This window comes from Echinococcus granulosus (genome assembly GCF_000524195.1).
Source record: "Echinococcus granulosus chromosome Unknown EG_S00083, whole genome shotgun sequence".
In the NCBI taxonomy this organism is placed as follows: domain Eukaryota; kingdom Metazoa; phylum Platyhelminthes; class Cestoda; order Cyclophyllidea; family Taeniidae; genus Echinococcus; species Echinococcus granulosus.
The window spans coordinates 98828-114432 of record NW_020170463.1 but is presented as its reverse complement, the minus strand read 5'-3'; the positions used below and the strand labels follow the sequence as shown (position 1 = coordinate 114432).

The following is a 15605-nucleotide window of genomic DNA, read 5'->3' as shown; positions in this document are numbered from 1 at the left end:
ATAGGACCTCCACCGCCAGTCGATGTGCAAGCGATCCGCATCAATCAACACCAAATCAAGGTGACCTGGCGAATGCCCGAGGTCGTCGATGCCTCAACCACTCGACTCTCCTCCTCCTCTTATTCTCGCGCCAACTACCGTCACGCCGCAATCCAGGGATTTCAGATCCTCTACGCTCCGAATGATGGTCCCTACGACTCATCTGGATGGACCACATATGAGGTGGGGCCCTTCCAGATGGCCATCATTTCCCATCTCCAGAGCAAGTCACCCTACATTATCCGAGTTAAATCCAAAGGTCCTGATGGTCGCTATGGCGAGTGGAGTGATCCACCCGCTGTCGCTCGATCCACCATGGCTACATGGGGCACCGATTACTCCGTGCGGGGTCTCCTGTGCATTCCTGGGCTCACGAGCGCGAAGATCACTTGGCAACGGCCTGAAAACACGAAAGGACTCATTGGTTTCAATGTAAGATACTCTGTCAGTGATGCCAAATTCGTTACTCCTGTTGGTGTTACAAGTCAAGGCACCTTTGAGTGGCACAAATGCTAATCATTGAGACGTAGCTGTTATTTTAAGTCACCGTAATAAAGCCAAGTAGCCCAGCAGCTCTGTGCTGCAGTTTGCGTCAAGTTAGCCTTTCTAATGTTGCCAACGCCCATGCTTATGCCCCTTCTCCTCGTGCTCTTTTCCCACCCTACCCACACATCACCATCATCATCATCGCTGCTGCTACTGCTGCTGCCTCAGCCACCGTTCAGAATGCAATCACCACTAGGTGCGCAATTGTGCCTTGGGCGTTGGACAGACGCGCGATGGACAGTCACAACTCCCAAGCTGCTCTTCTCTCTCCCACTCAACTACACGCTTATGCTGATTTGATTTAATCGAGAGTGCGTGGAGGCAGGAGATTTAAGCAGGCTTAGTGGGTGGTAGTTCTCCTACATGTTTTGAGTTTTTAAAACTCACTGGTTAAAGCGCGGATGGTGAGGGAGCTTCCTCTATGATGATTATGATGATGGGGTCTTAGACTTTTTATGACTGAGTTTACACTACCGAAATGCATGATGCGAAAGTGAGACCTATTGCATGCCCACTCTAGTCCTTCAGCCTTTTTACCATTTTAGGGATTTGCAGAAGAAAATCAGGGTTGTTAGATCCGACTAAGTAAAGCGAATGCATTGGAGTATTCTTCTGTGGACTCCGAAATCCCCAAAGTAGTCAAATGTCCTACCATAGAAACACACGTTGTTGCTGAGGCGGTGGGTGTTGAAACGTGGCTGGCCCACGCACCCACTTTTTGTGACTTATTTCAGTTCACATTAGTTGATGGGATTCTTGCAGATGGTCAGCAATGAGTTTAAAATGGAAAATACAGAATGTAGTAGTGTTGCTTTTGGATGTATCGAAAGTCGGCTGAAATGTAGGGTGACAGGGTCCAAATAACGTGGAGGGGTCTCCCAATTCGGTCTTCTTTGTCCTGTAGCAATTAGATTAGAATAGTGGGAAAATCTAAGACACAGTTTGTCGAGATGCACCTTTTTGTGGGGCGTGAGTGTGACTTGAAACAACCATTTCAGATACGAGCATCTGGTTCAAAGGAATATGCCGACGAGTCTGGTGTTATGCGACGACAAACATTCGATCCAAGAAGTGCTCGACAGGCCCACTTCGACGCTCAGGACGGCTACGACTATGTTGTCAAGGATCTGGAGCCGAATACAATCTACGACATCCAAGTCAATGCCTATTATGAGACTGGCATGAATCTCGAGAGCAATTGGGAGACCACAAGTTGTCACACCGAAATGCAAAGTAAGTCCTTCAATCGGGTTTCACACCCAACTAACAGTCCGCCTTTAAATATTGAGAAGTGGAGATAGATTGTGTGCACACTTGGGCCTAAACACACCCATTTCTTGGACCGGAAGTTAAGTCCAACGGAACTCCTGCGGCTTGAAATGTGCGCACAGTTAGGTTAAACTTAAAATCAAATGGGTACTCAAAAAAAAACTTTCATTGATGGTCGCATCTGAGTAAAGGGGCAAGTGTGGTCACTTCACAGTGAACTTGACATCGTAATTTACGTGTGGTGTGGTTACTATGCAGCTGTCAGCACGTTGGCCTACCACATTCCAGCAACGAAGTGATCAAATGTGCCATTAGGAGTTGCTAATAATACTATGTAAACTGCTACCTAGGTCATTGCCATAGTCACAAAACCTATTTTTTTACTGCCTGTCAACCCACATAAATCTACGACGCGTAGGCTTCAATCGTTTCACGCCTTCCTCCAGCAGTCATGTTGCATTTTCACACTTTACTGTCCTGTCATCACCTTGGATCACAAATTTGAATTCCCTCTGTTCGATGATCTTGCATATGTTGCTCATTTTAGAACCAGAGAAGGTCGCTCCTCCCCTACCCATTTCAGCCTTAGAGGATCGGAAGCAGGTCAATATGAAGGTGTTTCGAGTTAGTGAACGACTGGGTAAAATTCGTCAGTACTACATAATGGTTAGCCCATGGCATCTCACAACCGCTCCGCTGGATATGCTTCTAGTTGATGAGGTAAAATGTCCTGCTTTAAACTCTTCAATCAAATTTTCCCATTAATAACCGTGACCGCTTTATAATACTCGAGCAAATTAACACTAAAGACCTACATTTGACAGGCACTATTTTGGAATGCCTCATTTTACGGAGCTGCAGTCTCAGTGGCTTCCTTTCCTTAGATAAAATTTTACCCAGTTGGCTCTGACGGAAAGAGGATGGAGGAGGAAGAGGAGGAACAGTTGGAATACGGAGGGGAAAATGATAAGAATAAATAAGCTAAAACACAACTAAGTTTCCACAACTCTTGTCAACTTCTAAGACGTCCGTCAAGGCTGTGTTGCTTGTGTCAATCTTGACAATGTCCGTCACGCACGCACACACGGACATTTTCTAGTATGGGGATAAATGGGCAGAGTGGACCCACTTTTTACTTTTTTTGGCTGATTTCTCAGAAAAAATATGTGAAAAGTCAAATAGCACCAGCAAATTATTTTTTTCTGGTGCCATATGAAGAAGTGGATACAATCATCGGTGCCTTTCCTGTGTTATGTAACGGTGTTGTGATTATGGAAAGGCGATTGTAGCAATAAATCACACCTTCTTCTAATTGACGAGGAAATTTTATTTGTTTAAACCTGCTTCCTAGGTAGACTTCTTGACATGGCAATCTGCATTGACTAGATGGTGATGAATAGGTAAGCTCTCGGTTAAAGCAGATAAATTGCCAGATCGTTTTACAATTACCTGACTTTTTTTACAAAATGATGAGGGTTTAATCTACTGAGTGGACGTTTAATACTACCAGCCAAGTGTGCTTCAAACGGAGGTCAGGGCCGTTTCACCACTTAAGGACAACTGGGAGGTGAGAGTCTGGGGACTCTATATATGTAAATTCTTTTAAAAAATGGCCAGACTTTGGCTTTAACTTTAACCTAAAGCTTAACAAAAGACTTCATTAAGGGTAGCTTTACGACGTGCCACTAAAAACGCAGTAGCTTGTGTGTATCAGTATGGTACATACCCTAGCGAACTAGACTTGAAGGCATCGCCCATGCTGGATCTTTTGTTTTGTTAGATAATTGCGTCTTCACGGAAGTTGCCATCTACAAAAACACGCTACATTGCGGCCCGCTTTACACAGGATTACTTTGAACCCGCGGGAACGAGTTCTCGAGACTTTATTCTGGGTGGAAGCAATGGAATCACCTCTCCCACCCTTGCTCCACCACCACCGCCACCACCGTTTGCGCAGCGTAGACGTCGCAGTCCCGCGGTGGTGCGGGGCAAAGTCTACTCAGCAAACTCGCAACAAAGTTGGCTCCTCAATGATGCCGGCTCGGTGGATGAGGCGTCGGCTGCAGCTGCTGCCTATTTGGACGCTGCTGTTGTATTTGACAACAAGCCACTCGAAGCTGGACAGGTCTACTGTGTAAGGCTGGCGGTTTCCATGACCATTTTATCCACCGACATTTTTGCATCCATGGCGTTTACACTGCCATCATTTGTATTTACCACGCTTCCTTGAATCACATAAAATGTTCTTTCGAAAATAGGCGCGATTTGTGACAACCAAAGTAAAATAGGCAATTACTAAATATCTGATTCGGTTAAGCTCAAAATTACTTGGAAATATAATCTACGTACATTTCAAAAACTGACAAAAATTTTAAATTTCAATATAAGAATTAGTCATCTGCACTGAAGTCCACCCAAATCTCATCCGTGAAAATTATTACTTCCCGAAATCGAGGTGCAACAGCCTTGGAAGCTACTTCAACGATCCCACGTAATATATTTCGCACGATTGTCCTTGTTAAGTGGAGAGGGGATCTTCGCATGGATGTGACGCAATGGTGTTGGCTAACTACTGGACGAGTTAGTGCCCAACTTCAAGTCGGCGGCTTGTGTTCACTGAATTTGTCTTCAATAAGTGGTCTGGATCAAGGTAGTACTTTCTACGTCCTTATAGGCTGGGACCCAAAATACGGTAACGCCCCACACTAATTAGACATGTCGGTGCCTAAAATTGTCTGCTGATTCCGTCCTTAAGTGAACAAGAAGCAGCTGACACAAGTATCTACATTTAGGATAACAAACGAGGAGAAATAACGAGCTTTGAAAGCGACTACCTTGTTCTGCACACTGGACATTAGTGGAAATTCCAGCTTGAGCCTCGTTTTTTCATTCACCTAGGCTCTAGTGCTAGCATGCACCTTCCAAGGCAACGGATCGACAATGGACGGTTTTGGAACGTGTACAGCCTCGCCGTGGTCACCTCCATTTGCGACAGATCCCTACCTTCCAGCCCTTTTGGAATTAAGGGCTCCCTCGGGTCACATATCACCCACCGTGGGCTCCACAAGTGATGGCGCCTTGGCATTTGGCTCAACTGACCTCTACACTGTGTCAGTTGTTGCTGTCATCCTTGGGGCTGCAGTGGTCACCACGATTTGCACCGTCTTGGTTTGCATTTTTAGGTAAGCATTTGGGCCCTTTCACTTATACCAGTCTGCGAAAAGGTCTGCTGTACACTTCCATAAGGACGAGGCGATCGGTAGCCTGATCGCTGTAGACTCGAAGAAACCACTAAGCCAAATGTTCAGTTGAATTAACATCGTATTTAAACAACTGCCTCACTTGCTTCCTCACGGATCATCAGATTAATCAAATTGAAGCCCTTAATTCACCTTTCGCAACCAGGAGGGCCTCCTGTTTGTCTACTCGCAACAGCTCAAATCTTTTACGAATAAACTAACTTTGACTGTAAAATCATAAAATTATTCCAGAGTAAAAACGTTCTCCCCAATCGTCAAGGAGGCTTTGACATGACGATGAGATTAAGCGGTGATGGGGATAAGATTCTACGTAAAAAAAGGAGGCAAAGAAGAAAAAAAGGACTAGCAAATGTTTGTACATTCTCTTCACAAAACACCTTTCAGTTCAGTGGAATTGACGAGTTTTCCAGGAGTGTATTCATCGTACATTTTTTGCACCATCCGTTTTTCTAAGGTAATCCTCTGCAATAGGTTCTTTTCAAATTTCCTCCTGTTTGGGTAGCGGAGGAGAACGAAATGTGTTCGAAATATTTTAGTGAATATTCCAAATTTGTGTAAAAGAAGGAGTTTCCCACCAATTAAAAGAGCAGTCTATGAATGTGGTTGCGTTAAGTGGTAGCGTGTTTTCATGACCGAATAGTGAGACCACGTCAGTTTGGATGTAGAGACAAAAAATGGGGTGTATATGGATCTACTTTTTTCGCCTAAAGACGTCGTCGGAAGCCCAAGCTCTTGGCGCGGCCGACCAATCTGGATCAGAGTCTGAAGCAGCCTCTGATGAATGTGGCTGACGGTGTGGCGTCTTCGCAGGCACCAGCCGGAGCCTTTTACAACTGCGCTCCACCAATCACGGGAACAATTTGTGCCAACAATGGGGCGCTTTCGATGTCTCCACCTGGTTACACACAGCTCATTGGGATGCCTCCAACTTGTGTGACCTATCATAATGCCACTCAGGTGGGTTCTGTACCCCAGTAACCAGTTAGTGACATACTCAGTCAAGAATTGAACCCCTTGGTTATTTCGGGTGTTCGTTATTACAGCCTCGCCTAACTGATCACCCATTTATCGCCTCCACTTATAATGTTGTTTGAGGAAAATCATCCTGTAAACTTGTCTGGTAGGATCCACAGATCAAACGATGACATTCACTTATCTTTCAGCGGCGTTTACAATTGCATAGCAGTGACCAACTAAATTTTTAACCCTTTAGGATCCCACAGCCTCCACGCATGTCAACAGTTTTCCACGGAGTAGTTATCCCTATCGCTCCGACTCGTCCTCGGGCCTGTCTGGTGGCGGCGGTGGTGGTAGCGGCACTCGACCACCCATGGGAGCTCTCTTTCCCTCCGTGAGCGAGGACAACAAAGGCGATCTGATGGACGGAAGCAGCGTCTCTTGCAGCGTCTATCCCACCTCCCCACGTCTCAACGGGGGTCTCTCACGACTGGGAGGCGGTGGTCCCTACAACACCTTCAATCGTCACATGCTAGCCTCGAAAATCGCATCTCTTGGCGATGGCTCCAGCCGAGGTCTCTTCGCCAATGATGCTGCCACTGCGGAGGATGCCAACAGTGTGGAACTGCAGCACCTCTTTTATGGAAACAGTGCGTTATTATTTGGAGATTGGATACTGTATGATTTGAAATACGCCATCAACATGGAGAAAGGGAGAAAAATTAACTTCATGCATTGAGTTGCTTTACATAATCACTGTGTGAGAAGACAAGAAGTTTCTAATCGTTTCCACCTCCAAAGAAATGCACCTGCACGGTGCCTTGGGCGTTTTGCTACGGTGAAATTCCAGAGTATTGTAAAAACAATTGAAATCTGCCATTACACTGTCATTCTTGTTTTTGTCGCTGGTGTTGTCGTCTTCCCTTCCCCGTCTTTCTTGTTTATCATGAGTCATGCTTCCATGATGTTCTGTATACGGACGGAGGGACTGCATTTGAAGGATATGGAGTAACTCCTGAGCACAAAGAGATTACTAGGCGAGTTAAAACATCCTCCCTATCCTTCCTTGGTCCCCTCTCATTTGGTTAGCACCATTAACCTTCCCATAGCCCGATGCAGTTTGAATTTCTTCCTCCTCTAGTGAATACCTCAACTTCATTCAAAGCGAGGGAGTTGCCAGGCTACACGAGACACTATAGTGCGATGTTTCTTCTATTAATGACTGACACCATTTGTGTATTCATTCAGTCAGGAGTACATCTATTGAGATGTGGTGAATGGACTGCCTTGTCCACCAATTTGTCTTCTTAAACCACTTTTCTTCCCTTCAACTTCAAGGCAAACACTTTGAACGCTTGATGCTTGAACTACTTTGAAATTCTCACTTTTGACAGTTTCCCACGTTCAAGTGGCTAAAAAAAGATTTTCCTCTTCTACTTTTGTGCCTTTGTTTTAATCTAAAGAGAAAAACAAATTATCCAAAGAATTGATGAATGAAAAATGAAGCAGCGCATGTGAGCGTGGGGGTGTGGGTGGAGGTGGAGGCGGTGGAAGTGGCTATAATTTGATTCTCGCTCTTTGGGAAAAAGGCAAAACAAAAGGGAAGACGAATGCACGCATAGTTGCGAAAGTAAGGCTCAGTGTTTGCCCAAGAGAAAGTTGAGCCTCACTTAAGAACTATGTTGTCAATCTGTCTTTCTTCCCTCCGTTAGATTCACATTCTTCCCAACGACCCATTCCTGCTGCCTATTTGGCGGAGCACATCGTAAAGCTGAGTGCCGATGATAATCGGCTATTCTCGCAGGAATACGAGTCCATCGATCCGGGCCACCAGTTCACCTGGGAGAACTCCAACTTGGAGGTCAACAAGGCGAAGAATCGATATGCCAATGTCGTGGCCTACGATCACTCGCGGGTCATTCTGCGAGCTCTCGAAGGCGTTCCCGGTTCGGACTACATAAATGCGAATTACATCGATGGGTATAAAAAGCCCAACTGTTATATTGCCACACAGGTGAGTTCCACGCCTGAGTTATGCACGAAGGGGTATCGAAAAGAAGGAGAACAGGAAATGTGTAGATGATTTCCGGTATACATTTATCCAAAAATGTCCACTCGAATCATTAGTGTTGTGGAACCACTTAACGGAAGTCGACTTTTTGATGCCAGAAGAGTGGAGCGCATGTATAACGCACGGAGGCGGAAGCATGCAGCGATCACTTGACTCACGCAGGATTTTCAACATCCACTAGGCGAAATTAAAATGCTTCCATAACTGCCCACAACTGAGCCACAAATCACAGGAATATTAGCACATTAAACTGACATATTTATGGGAAGGAAATGGTCAGGTGATTAGGCGGTAGCCTCCATTTACTGCTTTTCTCCTTGTAGAAAAAACAACGGTACTTTAGGAGTTTAAAAGAGGATTTACTCCATAAGCATTAATACTTTTAATAATATCCAATTCTAGTGAAACGTTATTCCCACACAAACAACGAAAAAAGGGCAAATTTGAATGATTTGCTAAAATCTAAAAGCAACTGTATGGGGAATAAAAGGAGGAGATGCAAGTAATGTTGGCGAAGATTGGATGTCAAGCAGGGCGAAAAAAGGGGGCTGCGATAACACGAAGTCTCCCAGCATTACCTCGGATGTAATCAACGTCAAGGAAATCTTTTTAAGTTGTTTACTCTGCTATTGCTCATGAATACCCTAGGGTAGGAAAGTCACTAGTTTATCGGTCGAATATTTCCGAATTTCTCATTGCGAAACCGGTGGAACCGCCTTGAGAGAACCTCGTACCTTTCAACCGGAGAAAAGTTGCTCAAAAGAATCAAATTTTGTCGGAACAAATTGTTAGGGGCAATAAATAATCAAAGGGGCAATGGTAAATTTAAAATGGCATTGATAGACCTCCTCTCATTTTATAGTCTAATTGTTGAAGCTATTTTTTTCCATCGATCAAATTCTGGAGATCCATTGGAGCGTGCTGATTGGTCGGCGTTTGAAGAAGGAAAATAAATCCCTTGCAAGTGATTGGCTATCTCTTGACGAGTGCCCTCATATGCATTCGCATCAAAAGTTGAGGAAAGGGGAAGGTAGCCGGGGTTGCCCTTAATTGAGGTTTCCGTTGGAGGCATGTTTATGTCTGGTAACATTTGGGAGATAAAAAAACCTGTTCCTTAAATGTCTTGAATGCGAATTAATGGCCGGGAGTCTGGTGTCCCGTTCAGTTACTTTTAGAAAAGGAAGTGTTTGCAGACTAGTCGTTGAGGCCGGATCAACCTGACTTGTTTGATACATACCTAATCACTTCAGATTTTGGTGGTTATCTAGGCCAGCAGTATTTCCTGTACAAGTGGCTTGGGAAAGCGTTCCATTTGCTTAGCTTCGGTGACATTCTCAGTTGATGGATTTACAAGTAAATTACTTCACTACTCGAGCACATTAATTTCGTAACATTTTATAGTCAGAGCTTGAAAGTCTTCCCGATTCTAGTGATTCCTTTACTGGACACAGATTCTGTCGTCCATTTCGAGGGGTGGCAAGTTTTGCTATGGAACCTTCCCTGAATGCTACACAAGAAGCTATAGGCCTCACAAACACTGATACGAATAACCGCCACATTCTCTACTTCCACTTGAGAACTGTCAATTTTTTTGCCAGCACACATCCAGTACTACTTGAATTGACATCAGTAGCATTCAAAACGAAGGTTGTCAAAATTTAGTAGAGCTGTTATTGCACTCAACGTGCCTTATTCATAAAAGAAAGCAACATCCTTACTACAAGTTATAGATTGGTTATAATTTTTTCCGAACCAAACCAATGTTGAAGGGTAGGATGTTTACAAATGATCGTATAAATAATTTTTTTAAATAAAATAATTGCGTACTTGTCCAATGCCACCTAAGTGAAAATAGTAATGCACCTCTATAAACATTGAAATTCCCATTAGGCTTCCACATGAATGTAGGACATCATCTACATGGTGAATTGGTCGGTATCGTCAGTTGGTCAGTGGTGGAATTTTCCGAGACTATCCCTTTACGGGTCGGAATTATTCTTGTAAATAGTAAAAATTGTTTTATCAACGATGTTTCAGGGACCCTTGCCAGAGACCTACTCGGATTTCTGGCGCATGATCTGGGAGCAACGTGTGTCCATCATCGTAATGATGACCCGTCTGGAGGAGCGAGCTCGCATCAAGTGTGATCAGTACTGGCCGTCACGAGGACCTGAGACCTACGCTAATGGCGCGATCACGGTTGTTCCATTGCCGAGTCCAGAGGGCATGATTGAACTGGCCTACTTCACCATCCGTCGTTTTACCATTGCCCACTGCAGCGGTAACGAGGTGAGGGAGGTCACTCACCTCCAATTCACCAGCTGGCCCGACCATGGAGTGCCCGAGAGTCCACCCATCCCGTTGCTCCTTTTCATGCGACGAATTCGACGCGCTGTCTCCACGCAGGGCAGTCGAGGGGAGTCGGTGTCACTCATCCCAGGTGGGGCTGCCTCCACTTCTCTGGCTTCCAGTGATTCTGATGCGGCGATTTCGGGACCTTTGGTGGTTCACTGCTCCGCTGGTGTAGGTAGAACTGGTAAGATAAATGCCTTTGATGTACACATGAGAAAATGAAAAACATTTGGTGAATCAGGACTAAGTGGTTTTAACTTAACTCTTAAAATTGGAAAAGAAGGGGGGAATTTGATTTTAACTGGCACCCTGAATATGACAGCTGTCTTCTTCCACAGGGGCACTGATTGCCTTGGGCATTATGCACGATCAAATGAAGTACGAAAACGCGGTGGACGTTCTCGGTTGCGTGACAGCGCTAAGGGCGCAACGAAACTTCATGGTTCAAACGGAAGAGCAGTACATCTTTGTGTATGATGCTCTTCTGGAAATGGCCGAGGGTGGCTACACTGAAGTGCCGGCCAGAGGTCTCTGTGCTCAGTACAACTCCCTCCTACAACCTGATGGCATGGGCTACTGTGGATTTGATATTGAATTCAAGGTGAGTAATTGGGTTTGAAACCGCGTCTACTTGGTTGAATTTAAGTAAAAATTGTGTCTACGAAGAAGTACTTATGCTTTAGAAACTGGAGAGCTTTTTCCTGCCGAAAGCAAGCTTCACTTCTGCACTGCTTGCTCCCAATAAATGCAAGAACCGTTACTTTGAAGTTCTGCCCTATGAGAAATCGCGGGTTGCTCTAACACCGCTACGAGGTGTTGACGGCTCAGACTACATAAATGCCAGCTTTGTCGACAGCTATCGGGCACGCAGAGCGTATATCGCCACACAGGGGCCGATGGCTGAAACCCTGGAAGATTTCTGGCGTATGTGTTGGGAGCACAATTCCGCCATCATTGTGATGATCAGTCAAGCGACGGAGCAGGGCAAAGTGAGTAGTTGATTTTCCACGGATTAAATCAAATCTTTGACCAAAACATATTCAACTCCACTTTGTCGATAAATTTGCAGGAGCATTCTTATCCCTATTGGCCATCGAAACGATCTGCCAGGTATCAGAATTTCGTAATCGACCCAATGGTGGAGTATAACATGCCCACATACACACTGAGAGAGTTCAAGGTGACAGATACGAGGGACGGCATCTCTCGTACTGTACGTCAATTCCAGTACACTGAATGGCCAGAGATCGGTGTGCCTAGCAATTGTGAAGCATTTACAAATTTCATTACTCAAATACACAAGACAAAGGATCAATTTGGACAGGATGGTCCCATTACTGTTCATTGCAGGTAGTTGTGCGAAAGACCGTTGTACTTTAATGCTATTAGCAGATAACTGTCAGCAGTGCCCTTTTTGTGCTGAATTTAGTTGCGGATCGGGGCGAACTGGTGTGTTTATACTCCTCTCGATTGTTCTCGATCGTCTTCGATGCGAGGGCGTGGTGGACATTCTGCAGACCGTACGTCTTCTGCGAACTCAGCGTCCTGGAATGATTCAGTCACCGGATCAGTTGCAGTTCTGCTACAAGGCCGTGCTTGAATATATATCATCATATGTACGATAAGACCTCCTCCGCTCTCTCATTCCGCCATTTGCATTTGTGTCTCTCCATGCCTCCCATTGGACTCTCTCCTACCCTTTGTAAATTCTCCTTTATCAGTCTACCATCGCCCTTTCTTTCGAATGCTCAGCTTCTGTATCCTCTCAACACCTACCTACCTACCTACCTATTTCCTCTCCCTTCTAGACCATGTTACTCAAACCAATAAAATGTGATATTTAGTCTCTTGATTTTGTTGTTTATCAGGTTACAATCCTGATGAGGAAACATTCAATCTGAAGATAAAGCACGTGAAACATACACTTAAATGGTGCTTGTCCCAGGGTAATTCTTGCGTTTTAGCTATAAACGCATCTTGCAAGCAATACTACATCAGGATTCACCCGATCGGTGTGTAGCATTAACTTATTTACGCCGCTTTTGGACTTAAGATTGCTAATTGGAAAGGGATGCGATGTGTGTGCAATCCTGCTTCGTCTTGAATTTGTGGGGGATGCTCACGTCAAACTAGAGCTTTTGAATTTCTAACGTGGCGCCTTTTACTTATAAGTGGTCAGTAGAAGTGGCACCTTAGGGGTCGATAGTTGCTTCAGCTTCTCCCCATCACTCTTCACTCGCCTGCTAATTTCCATTCCCTCACAACAGCCACGCGGAAAGGTGTTTGACTCGTGCTACTTGACAGTACACATCCGCACTTAAGTCAAGCTGACGTAGCATATTGTTACAAGATCGCCGACTTTACATGGTCTGCGATATTGAACATGAAATTGCACTTTTTGCTGTTATTTTGGCATGGTCATATTTAATGGTAAACTAGGGATAAGTTCAAGTCATCAAATGGCAAACTATAGCATTTTTTGCCAAGTGAGTATCCACGGATGCTATCCAATGACCGCCGGATTGATTTGTTCGAGGTGAATTATCACAAACAGCAATATAGCAAGGGGTGTACAAGAATGGGCATCTGTTATGTTTGTCACTCATTGCACTCAGTTGTAACCTCAGAATCAGCTAGACCTCGTATTTTACTCCTCTCGTAGAAGGTATCCTTTCCTACAGAATGCACAAAGGAGTTTGTAAGAAGTTGTTCACACAGACGCGCAATGACCTTGTAATCAATATTGGCTTAGTTCATGGATGTGGAAGGTTATGTAGAGAAGTCATCGGCAGAAGAGTAAATTAGTAGTAGTAGCAAAGAATCCCAACAAAAACAATTGGGGAAATATAGTCGACCCGATACTGACACCATAAACACTTATTAATCTGTAATTATTGAAAAAGTCAATCAAATCTGTAACATAAATGTTTTTAAATAATATAAATGGGCATATGCATAAAGTGTATGTTTACATACACATTTAAATAAATTTGAGCAAATGGGTGTAAATGTGCTTGTACTGGAGCAGTTGGGCATCAGTTTTGCCTAACGGAGTGTTGAAAATCGTAGAAAATAACTTGTGCCACAGTTGTGGTTATAGGATCAAAAGAGAATCGTCTACATGTGTTATGATAAAGAATTCTATTAATGGTCACTTTAGATCATCGTTGTGGCCAGTTTGTTGCTGATCTTATTAACATCTAAATTCTGGCTGAAAAAGCATCATTTGTTTAAAAAAGCCAAGTACTTTGCTAACTTTTTGGCTTAATTAGAAATAATGATGGGATAAGATTTAAGGTTGGATGAAAGAAAAGACGATGACAACCTAGGCATCGTTGTGTAGGCGTGGGAGTAGCCAATTGCTACGATCCATCCTTACTCCTCCTAGCAATGAAGCAGTGAACAGTTGAGAGAAGGAAAAAGAGGTCTCCGCTTCGACGAGTGCACGACGGCTGGTACTTCGTTCACACCTGGCGGAAGAGCAGAACCAGCCATTTTAATCACACGTTTTACTAACTGGCTAGATTTAAAAAAAAACACTGAAAGGTGGCTACAAGACAGGCAGACTAGCACATGAGTAGGTGTGAAGAAAGCATGAGCTTCAAGACTTTTTAATTAAATAGTTATATATATATATATAGATGCATGGGAAGAAATCGAAAAGCAAAACATTAAAAAAAAAGGAATGGGTTATATTTTAAATATAAAGTAAAATGAGTAGAAAATAACGTAAAAAAAGTAGAGTTGAATGGTAAACACTTATTTTAAGGGGGAATAATTTAGAAGAAGGTAATTAAAATGGTGAAATATTGATAAAAAGGCATTGAAATATGTGGATAGAAGAAGCAGGAGCGACCTGCATGGCCTTTGTTGATGACTGGAATGTTGATAAAGTGAGGGGATATTGCTATATAAGGTGATGGAGCTTTGGCATGTAGAGTTGTTTTGCTGAAGCAACTCCTCTTAGTGGTAGGCTGGTAAGTGGCTAATGTGAATGGGAAATGAAGTCAAATATGAAGTGTGACCGCCTAAGGATGGCAATAATGATAAGGAGGAGGAGATGGAGGAGGGGATGGGAGAGAAGGAAGATGAATGCAGGTAATGAGATAAGTGATAGTGTTTGGCACGGGCGTAATCTATAATAATATAAATAATGATGATAAAAATAATAATTAGAATGTGTAGTAGCAGCTTTTCTTATCATTAGCACATAAATCCTGCCACTTTTGTTACAAAATGCCCCTGTAAAATCATTTTAATTGGTCATATATAAATATATTTGCTTTTTTTTAGTAGAATGAAAAATAAGAAGAAGGAACTTTAAGTGATAGGTGAGTAAATGAAATCAACCTTAAGGACCTTTCTGTTCCCTTCAGCAGCATTCGCCCTACAGTCACTTGGACACGTACTCAACACCCTCCACACATCACCCATATAACCTGCGATGTCAGGTTACACTCAAAGGTCAAAAAAATTCGACAAAAATCGAGCTCCCACACATAAATACCACTTCATGAATAACAAACTGAAAAGACTGGCACTTGCGTATGTATGTGGGTGGATGTAATCAACCTGATTTTCTAAACAATACTTCGACTGAATGGGAAGGAGTGTTTATCCGAGGGTGACGCATTTTTTGCTCTTCTGAAAAGTGAATTTCCCTAGTGGGCGGTCACATGGCATAGCCACCAAAAGATATCTTCAGTAAATAAAAAAAGATTCACATTAGCAATGATAAAGTAATAGATATCTCCATTCCTGGGAGAGGTTAACAACCATCACTGTAAAAGTTATAAGCAGCTGCACAGCCACAAAAGGAAACATAACTGACGTCGAGATGAATAAACAACTTATCTGTAATAATGCCTTCTCTTGCTGTCAGCACAAAAAATTCTGCCACTTTCGTTGCATGTTGCCCTTGTGAAGTCATTTTAACCGCTCCTTTATTAGGCAGAACTGTTTTGTTTTCGGTGGAACGAATAATAATAATAGTAACAATCTTTAAGTGGCAAGTGAGTAAATGAAATCAACCTCGGTGACTGGTTAGGTGTCATTGAGCTCCCAGAAGGGAAAGGAAGGAGGAGGAGGAGGAGGAGGAGGAGGAGGAGGAG

General features: G+C 43.6%; 1 protein-coding gene across 1 annotated transcript in view; it reads left to right on the top strand. All coding sequences in view use genetic code 11, as the record gives it.

The window, feature by feature from the left end:
- EGR_07646 (Receptor-type tyrosine-protein phosphatase F) overlaps positions 1 to 12119 on the top strand; it is a gene marked incomplete at both ends in the record, with an annotated part of 23283 nt that extends 11164 nt beyond the window's left edge. Inside the window, 13 exons of the mRNA XM_024496895.1 lie at positions 5 to 471; positions 1584 to 1818; positions 2402 to 2574; positions 3635 to 3988; positions 4753 to 5036; positions 5825 to 6071; positions 6328 to 6721; positions 7784 to 8085; positions 10180 to 10582; positions 10833 to 11095; positions 11247 to 11483; positions 11564 to 11844; positions 11924 to 12119. Coding sequence (XP_024348677.1) covers positions 5 to 471; positions 1584 to 1818; positions 2402 to 2574; positions 3635 to 3988; positions 4753 to 5036; positions 5825 to 6071; positions 6328 to 6721; positions 7784 to 8085; positions 10180 to 10582; positions 10833 to 11095; positions 11247 to 11483; positions 11564 to 11844; positions 11924 to 12119 — 3836 coding nt within the window. The remainder of the gene's footprint in view (positions 1 to 4; positions 472 to 1583; positions 1819 to 2401; positions 2575 to 3634; positions 3989 to 4752; positions 5037 to 5824; positions 6072 to 6327; positions 6722 to 7783; positions 8086 to 10179; positions 10583 to 10832; positions 11096 to 11246; positions 11484 to 11563; positions 11845 to 11923) is intronic.
- Between the last annotated feature and the right edge of the window lie 3486 nt (positions 12120 to 15605).